This window comes from Rhinolophus sinicus, linkage group LG05 (genome assembly GCF_036562045.2).
Source record: "Rhinolophus sinicus isolate RSC01 linkage group LG05, ASM3656204v1, whole genome shotgun sequence".
In the NCBI taxonomy this organism is placed as follows: domain Eukaryota; kingdom Metazoa; phylum Chordata; class Mammalia; order Chiroptera; family Rhinolophidae; genus Rhinolophus; species Rhinolophus sinicus.
The window spans coordinates 86,694,034-86,711,151 of NC_133755.1; the positions used below are offsets into that span (position 1 = coordinate 86,694,034).

The 17,118-nt window shown below is 37.1% G+C and overlaps 1 protein-coding gene across 1 annotated transcript in view; it reads left to right on the forward strand.

Annotated features, from left to right (window-relative positions):
* BTBD9 (BTB domain containing 9) overlaps positions 1–17,118 on the forward strand; it is a 389,548-nt gene that overhangs the window by 25,290 nt on the left and 347,140 nt on the right. Inside the window, exon 2 of the mRNA XM_074332880.1 lies at positions 15,306–15,517. Within this exon, the coding sequence (XP_074188981.1) occupies positions 15,333–15,517 (185 nt within the window). The 5' untranslated portion in view covers positions 15,306–15,332. The remainder of the gene's footprint in view (positions 1–15,305; positions 15,518–17,118) is intronic.

A 17,118-nucleotide genomic window follows, 5' to 3' on the forward strand; every position in this document is an offset into this window, starting at 1 on the left:
GCCGTTGTTAGTTGCAGGGGGCGCAGCCCACCATCCAGGAGTCAAACCGGCAACCTTGTTGTTGAGAGGACACGCTCCAACCAACTGAGCCATCTGGGAGCTCAGCAGCAGCTCAGCTCAAGGTGCCGTGTTCAATCTTAGTTGCAGGGGATGCAGGCGATAATCTCTTGTGGGAGTCGAATCATCAACCTTGTGGTTGAGAGCCCATGCTCCAACCTACTGAGCCATCTGGGCACCTGGGAGCTGAGCGGCAGCTCATTGACTTCATTCTAGTTGCAAAGGACGTAGCTCACTGGCCCATGTGGGAATTGAACCAGCCGCCCTGTTGCCCAGAGCTCGCGCTCTAACTAACTGAGCCACCCGTCCACCCCAGGATGTTTTTATCTAACTTTTTCACGCAGGCTTTTCAGCACTTCTAAATAATAAACTTTGTTAACAGTCCAGTTGGTACAAATTCATAATGAATAATCCCTCTGATATCAGAAAAAGGTTAGCAACATCATTGCAACAAGTTTGTGAACTTAATTGTCATGCGTTGTATGCTGCCTACAAGAGATTCACAGAAGATCGAAAGGCACACTCAGACTGAAAGTAAAGGAATGGAAAAAAATATTTCATGATCAACAAACAGAAAATCTAGTGTAGCAATACTTATACCAGACAAAATAGACTTTGAAACAATGGCTATAACGAGACACAAAGAATGACCCAGTAATCCAACCTTGGGTATTTGTCTGAAGAAACCCAAAACGCTACTTGGAGGGGACATGTGCATCCATATGTTCATTGCAGCATTGTTTACAATGGCCAAGAGCCTGGGTGTCCCTGAATGGATAAGTGGATAAAGAGGAGGTGGTACATATTTACAATGGAATATCACTGAGCCATAAAATAGTAGAATGAAATCTTGCCATCTACAAGAACGTGGATGGACCTAGAGGATATTGTGCTGAGTGGAGTAAGTCAGACAGAGAAAGACAGATGCCATATGATTGCACTTATATGTGGATCTAGAGAAGAAAGCAAACACGACAAACTCATAGATACAGAGAACAAACATGGTCACCAGATGGGAGTGGGGTTGGGAGGCTGGATGAAAAAGGTGAAGGGATTAAGAAGTGCAAATTGGTAGTTACAAAATGGTCATGGGGATGCAGAGTACAGGTTGGGGTATAGAGTTAATGAGATTGTAATAACTGTGTCTGGTGTCAGGTGGGTACTAGACTCATCAGGTGACCAGTTTGTAAATTACATACATGTCTAATTACTGTGTTGTCCACCTGAAACTAATATAATATTGTATGTCAACTGTAATTTAAAAATAAAACAATTACCAAGAAAACCTGTTATTGACTAAAAATTTATTCACATCAGTGTTCGCCCGTTTCTCCTCACGTTGCTTCTCAGTGAAGTGCAACAACTCAGAGGTCATCAGCGTCTGTGATTACTCATCCTTTTGGTTTTTGTAAAAGCCTCCTTTTGATAAACAATATCCTGTCACTTTTTAAAGTTTCCACTTCTTAAACGTTTTTGAAATATCATTTGTATAAAAGATAATTCTTGTTTTAAGAGAAGGAAACACTTCAGAAGTTTACTGAGTTGACACGTAAAACTTCCCGTTCATCCCTTTCGTCCCCTCACTCCCACTTCCCTCCCTGCAGGTTACGGGGTTTAACAGCGTGGTGTGTGTGCTCTTCTCCAGGTACACACCTGTTTACTTAATTTGTTCAGTAGATACTTAAGTGCCTTCTCAAATACATACACACACTCACATACACTTACATAAATGGATCCGATTGTACTGAGGCCTGCTCTTTTCACTTACAGCGTTTTAGTGGTCAGGTCAGATCATTCAGATCTAGTCCATTCGTATTAATGGCTGCGCTGTATGGATGCATTATAATTTATTTCCACTTGCCATATTAATGGATATTTAGTCCCCCAGCTTTTTGCTATTACAAGTACTGCTGAATTAATAACTCGATATATTCCTAGAAGCACAATTGCTGGGTTATAGGAAATATATATTTTAAAATTTGACAGCTTCTGCCAGACTAACCTTCCAAAACCTGAACCAGTTTATACTTCCAGCAGTTATGAAATCATTGTTTCCTCCTTATGTGATTTAGTCCTAGAAGTTTTAGAATTTGAAGGGACCGCAGAATGTAGCTGAGTCCTTCTCATCCATTTCCCAAGGTAGAAACTGAGTTTTGGGGACTGAAATAATTTGCCTAGATCTGACCCCGAAGAACTATGAGTACTTCCCAGCCCCTGACCTGTGTTCCCGTGGAGGCTTCTTACTTTAGACACGTTATATATTGCACGGTGCTACCGTTCTGTTATATTGTCTCTTCTTTTCTGTTGTTACTGAAAACAAACTTCCTTTTCAGTCTCACATTTTCCGATAGTATCAGGAGACTTCTGCCCTTTGCCATCTTGTTGTCTGCACGGAACATCTTTCATTTAATATCCCTAAAAAGCTACCTTCTTCCATTATTTAAAACCCACCTTACCCACAAGTTATATGGGTAACTTTAGTTTTAGCCACAGGTATAGCACAACAAAGTGTTTTATGAATCTTGTTTCCTCATGAGCAGCTGACCCTACCCTGTTGGCCAAGTAAAACATAAGTTTCTTCGTGTATAAACTCGGAAAAGAAAATAGACCACAGACATTTGTTTATTACAGTATCTTTGCTACATTTGCTCATTTTATCTTTATCGAATAATGTGATAGCATTTCAACTAAATGAAATCAACGTAATAATATTAAAAATTATTAATTACCTGAAGCTGAAAAATAATGAATGTCAACTCTAATTTAATATATATGATCATATATATGATGTATATACGATCACAGGATGTGGAGTACAGCATAAGGAATAGAGACAGTGGAAATGTAATGGCTGTGTGTGATGTCAGAGGGGTAGTAGATTGGGGGAAGGGGGTAATCACTTTGTGAGGGGTATAAAGGTCTATTACATTGTTTTGTACACCTAAACTAATAATAATAAAAAAAGAAAAAATATTAATCACAATTTATTTTTTTCTCTTAGGAATGAGAAATCATTCTGCTTCTAAAGTATAAATAGATTTTCCTCCTCTTGTGTCAATATATTTATTCCTCAGGAGCCTGTGTTACAGGCTTATTTCTCTTATAAAGGCATGGTCGTAATATCTTTTCTTGAGGGGCTGTGAGAATTTGTGTCAGTGACATCAGCGGGTCACATGTCAAGATTATAACCTCAGGTGAAGAATGAACTGATGAAATTCTAAGGAACAGGGATCAGCCTTGATGTATATTTTGATGGTGATAAAAGAGATAGAATTCAATATTAGATGTGAATTAAATTTGGTCCGTGAATGTTGTTTAAATCTGAGGATAGCAGTCTAATCCTAAAGTCATCAATTATTCAGGAGCATCTCAGGGGTATTAGTGCCCAGAATACGGAAGACCCATCCTGTACCCTTTAGAGTTTTTGTTCTAAAACAGAAGAAAAACCACATACATGATTGTCTTTTTTTATGGGTTTGCTTCTCCTACAGTGTAAATGAAATTTATATGTGCACTCGAAGAGGGTGAAAGGCAGGCCTCATATTTGCTTATTCATGGGGGTTTGTGGCAGATTTGGGTCAGATTGAATTTGGAACGTGAAAGGGTGACAGTTTTACAGGAATAGTCCAATTTCTTAATCTTAAAAGGCATGGGATTCTTGAACATTTTCCGTAAGTTTTCCTGTTCCTAAAAAGAAAATTTGCTTGACATGTGCTGTTCATTTGCTTGTGCTTGAGTACACCCTATGGATTTGGATTTGGCTGTGGACTTGGCTTTGCCGATAGATTTCGATCAGTGGCCGTCGTTTGGACAGTAACTCCTAAACTACATCAGGATGATTACCTCTGAGTTTCATTCTTCTTTTTTCCCCCATTGGAGTAAGAATAGTATGCTGGAGGAACAAAGACAATGCTTATAAAACTAAAGGGAAGAAACTACATAGGAACAACAGGAAGACTAGTATAATTTGTGAACATTTCCTTTAGATAATGTTCTAGAATGGCAACAAATAAACTCTAAATCAAGATTAGGAAGACTAATTTCTCAAGAGTTGATCTTTTTTTATTTCACAATTTCATGAACATCTCACGCCAAGATATCTGGGTTTAACAAACGGCATCAAAGTGTTCACAGTAGGACATTTTTATAACATGTACAAATGAAAAGCCAAAGTTTTAGTATAGACAGTTTTGCAACTGTTCACAGTAGCTTTGCTGTTAACAAAGAAATTAAATTGTTGCAATTGATGATTGTACTGTTTTAATGGGTATTCGTGCTATAATAACCTTTATTAATTAGGAAAGTATCGCGTAATTTAAATCTGGGCAAGAATATTACAAACCCATAAGTTGTCCCTGAAGAAATTAAACAGAAATGGCTTGTCCTGTATTTTGAAATATCATTACAACTAATAACCTCTGCACTCATCATGACTTTTTGTTTTTGGCTCCAGGTGCATGTATATTTTTCTGTTCCCAGCATACAATTCATGCAGTTTTCAGTGGACTTGGGACCAATTAGGCTGAGAAGCTGTAAAAGGACAGTTAAATAAACTGAGATGTATTGAGTGATGGCCACTTGTTAGAGTTGCAGTCTGACTTGTTATCCCCAAAAGTCATCCCATCTTATAGAGGTTGCCTTATAGGGAATTACCCAGTGGAACAAACAGGAGCTGAGACACCGACAGAAAGTTGGTGGCTGGATGGCATAGGACATTCAGCACTTAGGTTAATAAAATCTGATGCTAAGTTTTTGTACCTTATCCCTTTCTGAAGATGAGCTCAAGAAGATACCGTGTAGGGAAGAAGCAACAAGCCTCAGTATTTGGGGAAACTTAAAACATAATACACTGAAGCTCACTTGGGTAATTTGGTATTTATTTTGTTCTAGGATACCTGATTTGAATGTTTTTGTTTTTGTTTACAGGTATTTGGGAAAGATTGTTTCAATTAGAGATTGGATCCAGAGAAACTGAAGAAGGCTTGAATAGAAAATAAAAATAATACTGCATATTATATATTGGGCTGTTTTTGCTTGGGAGTTATATGCTGGGGGTACCAAAATAATGGGGTGCCAAATGATGTATACACATGACTTGTTTACATCTTTTGTTATCCGTAAATATAGAATATTACAATTGTAATACAGCTTTTTCCTTTCTTAAATGTGTATACATTTTTTTGGCACCCTCTGTATTTTGTGATTGAATTATAGAGGAGCTTCTCCCAACCACCACAGAATTAGATATCATTGCCAGACTGAGCCAGGAGTATTGCCTGGTCTAGGAAAACATTTCTCATGGCCCAGTGCCACTGGTGCGCTCGGATCAAAAACTATTGGCTAATTTCCGGTGATCTCATAGAATCACACACACACACACACATATAAAATCATATATGTATATATATATATATATATATATGTATATAAAATCTCATATATATGGATTTATATATATATACATATATAACCATATCCTTTGGCAACTAATTAATAACCAATAAGAACCAATCAAGTGAAGCACTGAGGGTATGCAAACTGTAGCATGCACAAATCCACAGCAGCATAATACAGAATTGATAAAGGGTTCTGATTTAGTGTTCTAAGAAGTCTGGCTTCTATACGATCTGTAGCAGCTTTGCAAAGCTCCCATTCCAATTATGAACACGCTTAAGATAGAATTACATTACATTTTTGGAAAGATACATATCATCAGTGTTTATTGAGTTGGTTGTGCTTTTAGTTGGTTATTTTTTTATTATTATTACAAATTACTGTTTAGCCTTCTCATTATCAATGTAATTTTGGTGTAGGTTTTTCAGTTATCCCTTTAATGTATATTGATGCATATTTGTATTAACAATATTCTTGGTCTGTAATTTTTCTATTTCTAGAATTAAACTACATTACAGTTAAAATATGAATTAGTCTCTCTATATTAGTAAAGCATATATATATGTAATAACCAAGTTGGTTTGGAAAATGACACTTTATTCTTATGATCGATGACATGTTTTCCCTGGTTTGAATAGGGTGTGTTACAAAAGTTTGAGAATTGCTGGTCTGAGGAGCTAGTTGGCAAGTCTAAGAGTCTGAGTCAGAATCATTTCTAATTCCATGTAACCACAGTAGAACTTGTGTAAGCTCAGGGCCTTGACAGACCTTGGTTTCTATCTACTATTTGTTGTCTGTGGCCTTGGACAAGTTGCCTAATTTTGTCTGTGTCTCATATCTGTAAATAAGGATAAAAACAGTACCGACCTAATCCAGTTCTTTGCATATTAGATACGATGGTCTGTGTGAAATGCGCAGGCTCTGTCTGGCTCACAGTAAATCATGACTAAGTAGTAACCGTTATTACTACGTGAGAAGTACTTTCTGAGCACCTACTGCAAAATGGTGAATTTGCTACTAGATTGTAATTTTGTTTTAAGCTTCTTTTGGGGTTAAAACATTCAACCAATGTGTATTTATTGAACATATGTTTTAATTCCTTTTGTATGGATGTTCATTGTTAATAATAGTGTATGCTTCAAATGATCTTGATTATTTCAAATTTGGGGAGTCAGTTTATTATTAAAATGTATGTAACATAACATTGTGTTGTAAATGTTTAAGATGAGTAACATGTTAATTGGATAAAGTTATATATTGTAATGATTACCATTGTAGCAATAATTAGTACTTTATCATGTTCCATAATTACCATTGCTTTTTAGTGGTTGGAATAAAGTTCTAGTCTCATAGCAAGTTTGATGATTATAATATTATATTGTGGATATTCACCGTACTCTGCATTAGGTTTCTAGCACTCATGGCAGGATCGCCTTATAAACTCTAATTTTAGTAGAGTTGTCATAACAGCCATTTCTTCTTGTTTGCTTGTGTTACCAAGATTACATTTTCTTCAATCAGTGGCTTCCTTGTAAGAACCTTTTTTAATCCACTTGTCATTTTGTGAGTGGTAATTTAATTAAAACTAGATAACATTTGGCAAATTCGCATAAGCAAGGACCCAGGTAAACCTGATATTTCCCTTGAGCAAAGGATGACACTGCCTTCAGTCCTGCCACTTTGTGGGATTCCCCCTCTGCTCTCAAGATACCGCCTTATCTTATGACACAAGTGACTGTTTTTGACACGCAGATCATGAGAGAGAGGCTGTATCCATCCACATTAAATATTATTAAAGCTTATTTTTTCCTCCTTTTTCTAGTTTAAAATACATATCAATAGAAGTGTTAAGGTTTTCTTACCAAACTTTTATGATTTGTTTTCACTCTCCTTGGGATGTGAGCACCCCGTTTTGGAGAGCAAGTAGCCAGTTATTTGAATATTAACTGTTATTCTGATACAAGAGTGTAGCAATTATCTGAGTTCCCATTGATTTAGTATTGTGTTTAGCACAGCGGTAGTTGTTTGGGTGTGGCATTAAGGACGATCGGGCAATAACTGTATCTGACTTTCTAAAAAATCATCAAATTATGGCTCCCTAGTTGTAGAATTGACATTATTTGTCATCTAGTCCTTCTTTCCTCAGTAGACTGTGAGGCCTTCAAAGGTAGCGAAGTTATCACTTATTAATCTTTGTGTTTCTGTCACCTAGCACTGGGCCTGTGTTATAGAGGGAGCGTAATAAATCTTTTATCAATGAATCATATACAGATTCAGAAACTAGTTTGTCCCTTGGCAGAGAAGTGGACAATCAATGTGGGAATTGGTAAATGGAGTTACTTACATACGCTCTCAATAAAATAATCTTGTCAAATATTTTTGTTATGATACAGTTCTTCAGTGTTTGAAGCTGAGCATATCCATAAACATTTATTTACAAACACATAATATCATAGAGTGACAACAATTTGGATCCGGACTGGGTGTTAGTAATCATTTCATCTTTCCCAGGCAAAGACATTTCAGGAATCCTGAGACGAGAAAATGCCCATGAACTCCCGTCATATTTCTCACGTTAGCACCTTACTGCCCAGGTGTTATTACTCTTCTGCAAGGTTTAGAATTGGATTTGCAGAATATCAGAACCAAGGTTACACCTACCAGTATGGCCATTCTACACCTGCTTCTTCAAGCTTTTGGCTGACATGGGTAGAGTATATATCAAAAGAAGTGAGGTATCCTTCCCACGGGAATGTAGATTGTGATGTTTTTTAGAGTGTTTAAGATGCAGACATGATACCATTTATCTCCCCAAGTGACACTCATTTAAAGTTTAAGGAATACTGCTTCAAATTACACCCCACTTGGTACCAAGAGCAGAAAGAAAGTGCTAAACCATATGCTTGTAAATGCCATCTCTTTCCTCAAGAGAAAGGTCTTTTATAGTTTGCAATTAAAGAGCAGAAGGTCTTTTTCCCCATAAAGGCCTTTCAGTCAGGAAATAGGCAGGTGGAGAGAGCGGGCTTCCCAGGGGAGATTTATACAACATTCAAGGACTCAGTGGCATCTCTACCTGGTGGAACTTGCTCTTTGTCATTTCCTGATTAAACTCTGGAGAGTAAACTGTAATTCTGAAAAATGTGGCAAACCCTTGTTAAAGAAGAGTTTGTAAACAGTTCTGCTGGAAGTGAGCTTTAAGTAAAGAAACTGATCTTTAGATCGCCGTGGTTTTTTCAAACTCCTGAAGAGGTGATTAAAACATTACAACATTATGCCCTACGTGTGGTGTTTCACTTTATTGATGCACATTGTTTATTATTATAAACAAATGGGTGTGGGTTTCTCATTGTGTCATAAACAGTCACTAACCCTGAGAATTTTTTTTTTAGTTTCCGGTGCACAAGACAAAGTAATCCTTAGACATTTATCATTTATATCCCTCACACTGTGTGAGCCCCTCTCCCCACATCCACTATCCCTCTGACATCACACTGAGCCATTATTACATTTCCACTGTCTCTATTCCTAATGCTGTACTCTGCTTCTTGTAATTATATACATATATATACACATATATATATACACACACACATATATATATATATACATACATATAAAATTGTAGTTGACATTCATTATTGTTCAGCTTCAGCTTCAGGTGTACAGTGCAGTGCTCAGGCATCTACACCATCCCTGAGGTGGTCTCCCAGATGTAACCCTGAGACTTTTATACTGCTGCTTTTGTCTTTTCTTATTTACTTTTTGATGTATTTGAATCCATGTAAGTTGGCCAACCACAAAAAATAGTGTCGTTTCTATGCCACCATCCCTGATAAATAAATCCATGTGAAGTCCCAGAACCCTCAGCTAATAATTGTGCAGGGTACGCGCAATGGTGAGGTTTCCTGGTTGAGATCTCCCTGTCCTCTCTTAGAGTAAGTCCCTGTTTCCCCTGCCTTCCTACTTTCTCCTTCCTCCCACCTGGAAGGAGCAGCGGGAGTGAATAGATTATCCCGGCTCTATCCTGTGAATGGCCGCAGGAGCGCCCCTTGGAGCGTTTTGCCTGCCTGGAGAAAGTCTGCCTTCGGTCTAGAAGTCATACCGACAATCCCTAGGGGAGGATCTTTATTGGGCTGTGTCAGACAGAGTGTCCTCATAGGCTGCACTGCCCGGTAGCTGACAGTCATTGCTGTTTGCCTGTCGTAGTGTAATGAACTTTCTGTCCTTGCCTTCAAGTTGTTTTCAGTTTTTATCTGTGGGGATAAGATGTAGTCCCTCTGCTTAGCGTTTTCTCTTAGTCAATCAGGCGCTACTGGTCGTGGCAAATTTACACACTTGCTGTCTCATACACAGGCGAATTTATTTTGTCATTGTAGTGGCCAAAGTTATTGAAATATTTGTATATAGTTTTCTGACAAATAAAATATGCTTGTTTAAAAATTTTAAACATTACAGAAATATGTAGCTCTCTATGTAAAACTTTTTCCACAACCCTGATCAAATTGGGTTAGCCCTCATTAACAATTTGGTGTTTGCTTTTTATTATTAACAAAATAAGATTTTACTATAATACTGTTTTATAGCTTGTCTTTCTGTATGCAAATACAGATATTTAAGATTTTTTTCAATGTCAGTAGCATTTAACTTTATTCTTTTAAATCATTGTATAATATTCCATTGTATAGACTTAGTTTACTCAGTTCTCTTTAAGTGGTCATTTAAGTTCTTCCAATTTTTTGCTGTTACAGAAAGTGCTGAAATTGACATCCTTATATACTTAATTTTGTGTTCTTCTGTGAATATTCAGCTTACTTTTTTAAAAGTGGCTTGCCAGATCTTTTAGTGAAAAAAAAATGCATATTTTCTCCCACTGAATTGAAATGCTACATTTGTACATACCGAATTCCTGTGTATACTTGGATTTTTTTCTAGACTAATATGTTCCAATGATATGTGTCTCTAATATGACATTGTTTTAATTACTCTAATTTATAATTTGCTTTCTCATCCAGTAAGCTGGATTCCTCTTACTCCTTTTTTTAGGATATATACCAAATGACATATTTATTCTTCCTGAAGAACTCTTTACCCCAATTTACTTTAAAAACTCTGCTGTGATTCTGGTTCCTGTATTAATTAGAGCTGTGTCAGCTTAAAAAAACCTCTTGATAAAAATAAAATTGTAATTTCTCATTCCCAATTTTCCAACGTCTGCCCATTTTTCAAATTGTTTTTTTAACTGTTTCCCTACCAAGAATGTTTTGTTGAATTTTGCTTTCTGTTAGTGAAGCATTGTTTTTGTTCACAGTGTAAAGTGCAATAAAATAATTAAGTATGCTGTTTTTAATAGTGTGATTTAGAGACGATTGGTCTCTTTACAGCATTGGATCTTTCTATCTCCAAACAATGTATGTCTCGTCATTTATTTTTCTTAATTCCCTCAATAGAGTTTTATAATTTCCTTTACATGTTCTATGAGGTATTTCTAGGTATTGCATGTGTTTTGCAATTACAAATTGCAAATTTGTTTCTCATATTTTCTAGCTGGTTATTTTGACATGGAAAGGTACTCTTTATTTTTAGTTGATAATTTTATGTTGTCATCTTAGTGAACCTTCCTTATTTTCTCTCCTATGTCTTCATATGATTCTCATGGGTATTTCATGTGGGCAATCAGATTTATCAGCAACAGTAATTATTTTGCCTCTTTGTTTCCTCTTCAATTTACCTGTGACTTGGTTTTCTTAATTGCACTGTGTTTTGTTCCTGAAAAATGCTAACAGTGAGAAGAGTAGACCTGTTTATCTTATTTCTAATCTTCCTAGGTATGTTTCTAGTGTTTTATTATTAACCAGGTGCTTACACCTGTAACAGTTAACTTGTGCCTGTGTGTGTCAAGTTAAGAAAGTATCATTTTATCCCTATTCAATTAAAACATAAAAAAATAAACTTACTAATGTGTATATAAAAAGATATTTGAGCTTTTATAGTGCTAATTATATGATTTATTTCTCCTTTGACCTTTTAATTTGATAACTTAATTATTTTTCCTGATAGTCTTCCATCCTTTTGAAATTGACCCACTCTGTCATGAATCCTTCTGCTTAATTTTGTTTTCTAATATTGTACATAGCATTTGTTTTCATTTCTCCTGGTTTTTGAGTGTGTGGCTATGGTACATCTTTGTTTCAGGGTTACACTGGCTTCATAAGAAGCAGCCGAAAACTTTACTTTTTCCTATTCGTACAGGAATAGTTTAACATTGGAATTACATGATCCTTGAAGTTTTGAAGAACTCTGTCCATAAAAGTTTGGATCTGGCATATGGGAGGTCAGGGGTCAGGTATACATTTGGGCAACTGTGGTAGGTTCTTTCCAAATCTAAGATTACATAAATGTACCCGGTAGGTTTGTAGACTCCTTGTTTCCAGTGCTTTGCTCACATTATTAGACCCTCTGATTGTTTCTGGGGATATACAAAAAAGAGTTAAGATAGTATTACTGAACTTTTATCTTTAAAGGCCTGCTTGCAAGGTAGACCCTTGTGTGGCATCAGGAAACAGATTTTAGAAGGGCTCCTGCCATGAATTGATGAGCTCACGTAAAGTGTTTGTACAAACAGTATCGTTTATGTTGAACACCGCTTTCCTTCTTGGAGTCTGGAATTCGGATCCTCGCTAGGCAAGGGCTACCTGCAGTAACCCCCACCCCCTCCCCCACTAAACACCCTGGGTATTGAGTCTCTATCCAGTTTCCTGGTTGGCAACATTTAACACTTGTCACTCCTTGCTGGGGGAATGAAGCACATCCAATGTAACTCCATTGGGAGAGGGTCCTTGGAAGCTTGTCTGGTTTCCCTCAGACTTTACCCCATGTGCTTTTTCTAAACCTTTGTTGATTTTGCTCTGTTTTCTTTTGCTGTAATCAGAGCCATAAGCACAACCATATGCTGAGTCATGAGAGTCCATTTCACATGACAGGCCCAAACAGTGATATTAAAAAGCAGTGGTAGGGTTAAAAAATATAACTTAAAACAACAACAACAACAAAACCCCACCTAATTTAACCATGTCATTATAGGTGTGGAAACAATCTCATGGGAACAATCACAGGGTAAAACAGTGAACTTAAATTCCACCACCCCCCAATTTAATTATGAAATTAAAATTGGTCTTTTAAAAAATTAAATTTATTGATGTGTGGTTTCTAACACAGGCTTTTTTAAATGCAAGTGGGTGGACCCAAAGTATCACTTTATACATAAGCTAGGGCATCAGGTGAAAATATTTTCTGCATACAAGCTTTGGCATTGATAACTTTGTTTGCACCATTTGCCTGTTTGCAATAAGATTCAACATGGAATTATATCCTAAATGAATTTTCTCAGCGGATACTTTGTTTCTCAGCGGATACTTTGTTGTGAGTAAGGGTTCTGAACCTGCAACAGTCTGATTCAGTGGCTCTTCTCAAGGCTGCTCATTAGAATCACTTCAGAATAGTGATTATACATTTCTGACCAATGACATCAGAATCTCTGATGAAGGGGCTCGAGCATCTTTGTTTTTTTTTTAAGTTCCACATGTGATTCCAATGTGTGGCAAGCTCATTGAGAATCACAGGTCTAATTAAAATTCTTTATATATGCCAATAAAAATTGCATTTATTCCATACTAAGTAGCTATATTCTATACCTGGCAATATTCGCTTTATGTCTCCAGTTGGAAAAGCATAATTAAAATGTAAATTTACATAATGAAATTATATGTATTAAGAAGTACAGATCTGGAGGACCTATTAAGGTGATATTTATACTTGTACATGTAGTATTGTTTATTATGTATTATTTGAAGAATTATAAATTTACTTTTAACCAAAAAATCCATCATTGTCAATCACTTTACCAGTCATTTGACTCTTAACTCATGATGTAGATAAAATTTTAAGAGATAGTTGTATCAGTGAATGTATTTACTGGGTGCAGGCACACCTTTTATTGCGCGTCCCTTTATTGCACTTCACAGGTATTGTGTTTTTTACAAATTGAAGGCAAGACCCTCCACCAGAAACCTAAACCAAAAACTGAAACAGTTTGAACCTTTTTCTAGATTATAGTCGATCTTCGATCCCGTTACAGCAGGAGTTTGCCAAGTATAGCCTGAGGGTTAAATCCCGCCCTTTTCTGGAAATCGTTTTATTGGAATATAGCCATGCTTATTCATTCACTTATTGTCTGTGGCTGCTTTTCGTTGAATAGTATTGTGACAGAGACCGTATAGCCTGCAAAGCCTAAAAATATTTACTGTCTGACCCTTGACAGAAAGTTTGCCAAACTCCTGTTAGATGTTGTATCACACATTATATGACTGATTTACACATGATTTGCTGACACTCCTAAATGGATCCTCTAAAGCTGCATTTGGTCTTTTATATACAGGTGACTGGATATGATTCTGTTTTTAGAGTTTTCAAATGGAGGTGGCAGTTGAAGGAAAGGAATTTGCTCTGTCAGTGGAAGTTGGGGGGGAAGGTGCTAGCCCTCGGGTGCTCCTAGGTAGGGGGCTAGGAGCTTGTGTACTGACTTAGGTGGGGTGGGTGTCTTGTTGCCTAACGCTTCCTCCAGGGTCCTGTCCTCTGCATCACAGCCCTGGCTGTCGCTCCCTCTTCAGGGGTGGGCGTGGAATAGCAGTAACTGGAGAGCCTGGACCATGAGGAGCTGCCACTGCAGTCACTGAGGATAAAGGCCATTTTCACACACTTTGCTAATAATGGATCTGGATGTGAAAGATTAAAGATTAGGAGTGGCTTAACCTTTAATCCTTCCCCGTCCAAATGGAGAGTTCTGGAAGGTGTGGAGGGCTGATGGAGACAGCATATCTGGCTCAATTCCCCTACTCTCTGGTGTGGCACAGAGTAGCTGGCTCATCTCTGAGCTGTCAGCCACGTCTCCACCCTGGGCAGCAAGGGGCTCGAGAAGGCTCTCCTCCACGCCGGGTACTGACACCTGAGAAAGCAGTACCTGCAAATGCAGTGGAGATTGAAGAGTAGAAACATTTTTAGCCATCGGAGCATATAACTCCCCTTTCTAAATGGAAAGATGTTAATCAAGTTTTAGCTCTTTGATTTCCAGTTACATTTGTAGATAGGAATTACACACAGAAGCAAGGAAGTGCTTGAAATGAGATTAAATAATGTTTGGCGTAAACAAGCGACATGATCATCAGCACAAGTTTGAGAAAAATACTTGGGGTTTTTCTTATTTTGAGGGGGATTAGGATGCTTGCTAGAAACTTCATTAATAATGTCATTATTTTTGTAAATCCAGGGATTTTATAATTTTTTAAACAAAATATTTAAGAAGGTTTCAGAACAAAGCCTCTGAAATTATTTGAAATGCAATGGTTTGTTCTGTTTGTGAGAGTCTAAATCTATTCCTGAATGACTGATATTGGGAGTGGTTACTAGTTGTACTTTACCTTATTAAATAGATCTGTGCTAACAGACGAGTTCTTCTGGGGGTTGAGTTTCTTTTTCCTGAGGTACTGAGAAATAAGGGACCTACCTGTGGGAGCAGCTCTGTAGATTGTGAGTGCTCTAAGTGCTGTTAGTGTTTGAAAACCCTGGCTTTGATTTTGGCTTTTCTGGTGTGATAAGGCAGTGAAGATAGGGGATTTAATGGAGGCAAGCTGAATTGCTTTCCAGAATAAATGGGTTAATAAAGACACCAGTAATGATGAACTCTCTCTCATGAGATTTTATTAAGTACTTTACATTTTTTCTTAGCTGTGTTTATGGTATGTGATGTCCTAAGTGCACTCCCCTCCCCCACTAACTCTCATCCCTTCTTTATATCCTAGATCAGTGACTATCATTTGTTCTACAAGATGAGTAACAGCCACCCTCTTCGCCCCTTTACTGCAGTGGGGGAAATTGATCATGTGCACATTTTGTCTGAACATATCGGTGCTTTGCTGATTGGAGAAGAATATGGCGACGTCACATTTGTTGTGGAAAAGAAACGTTTTCCTGCCCACAGGGTAATTTTAGCAGCGAGGTGCCAATATTTTCGGTAAGTCTGTAATACTTTTCAAAGATTGAAGTCAATTGTAGAAAACATTGGTATTTTCTAGTCTATGAAAAATATGTAACCAAGCATAAGAATAAATACTGGTAATCCTTCACTTCAACATCTAAATGAATTTCATCTTTGTAGACTTTTTCATTTTTCAAAATTGCCTTTTTTCAGGAGCCACTTCAGAATGATAAGGTCTGAAGGCTCCCAGGCTGGACTGGGTGCCCAGTCAACCGATTTTCAAGGCCTCAGGAGTATTTCTCAGGCTGTCTTTGTTGCCCTCACCTTCTCCTCACAGTTGGTGACCAGTGGAACTTAAACTGATTTATTGGCAGACTGGCTTCTTGTTGCATATAGACTGCCCTCTGGACTTGTTAATGCACACCCTAATCAGACTAGTGAGATCTAGGACCTGTACAAAGTCCAGCACATCTATCTCTAAGACAAGCAGTTTGATAACACCAAATGACATGAAACTTAAGTGTTTACTGTTTCATAGTTATATTAGAACTAAAACTAAACAAAATATTTATGTATTTAATTAATGTAAAAATTTATCTTGTATGTTGCTATTATGTGTTACTCAAACTCTTAATTTCCAGGGTAATAAATGTTAAACTGAGTTCTAATTACTCTACATTTTGCCTAATGTTAAAAGGGAATCATCACTGAATGATAATTTATTTTTGATACATCCATAGAGTCTATATCCAGAAAAATCATGGATTTGCATGGGAAACTTGATATTGGGAAAATTGAGGTGCCGATGGCTTAGAGAATATTTCCGTTACTTCTAGTGAAAACCAGCCTGAATTTTACCATCAGAATTAACCGACACAGTGAAACAACACCTAGACTCACACACACTGTAGTAAAGTGTGTCTCTTGGCAATATTTACTATTTAGCTAGAACTCTTCTGGTACTTTATGAACATTTTTAGAACATTCAATCTTGTACATAGAAAATGCCACTGTAGATGAAGCTAGGGGTCTAGAAAAGAGTCTAAGAGTCCTAGTGAACACTCCCCTGTCAGTCTTGATAATGGTCAACTCTACCAAGGCAGCTGGCCTTGGTCTGCTCATTTTTATCAGCCTCTATCCTCTGCACAATTTTCCCTTTGTGTTTCTTTCCCTTTTCTTACTTTTGGTTCACTCATTACTATTAAAGTGTTTTTTAAGAGTCCATCCTTTCTGAAGTCAGAGCTTTTTAGTTTTATGTTTAATATTTGTTAATAGTATATTCCATACCCTCTTCCAAAAATAATGAGACAACTGTATGTGGGTATCTTTTAGGTGATCAGTATTTTCTTTTTTCTATTTTTAATTTATTGGGGTGACAATTGTTAGTAAAATTACATAGATTGCAGGTGTACAATTCTGTATTACATCATCTATAAATCCCATTGTGTATTCACCACCCAGAGACAGTTCTCCTTCCATCACCATATATTTGATCCCCCTTACCCTCATCTCCCACTTCCCACCCCCGTTACCCTCTGGTAACCACTAAACTATTGTTTGTGTCTATGAGATTTGTTTCTCATTTGTTTGTTTTGTACTTTTGTTGTTTTTGGTTTCTATAAAACATATCATTGAAA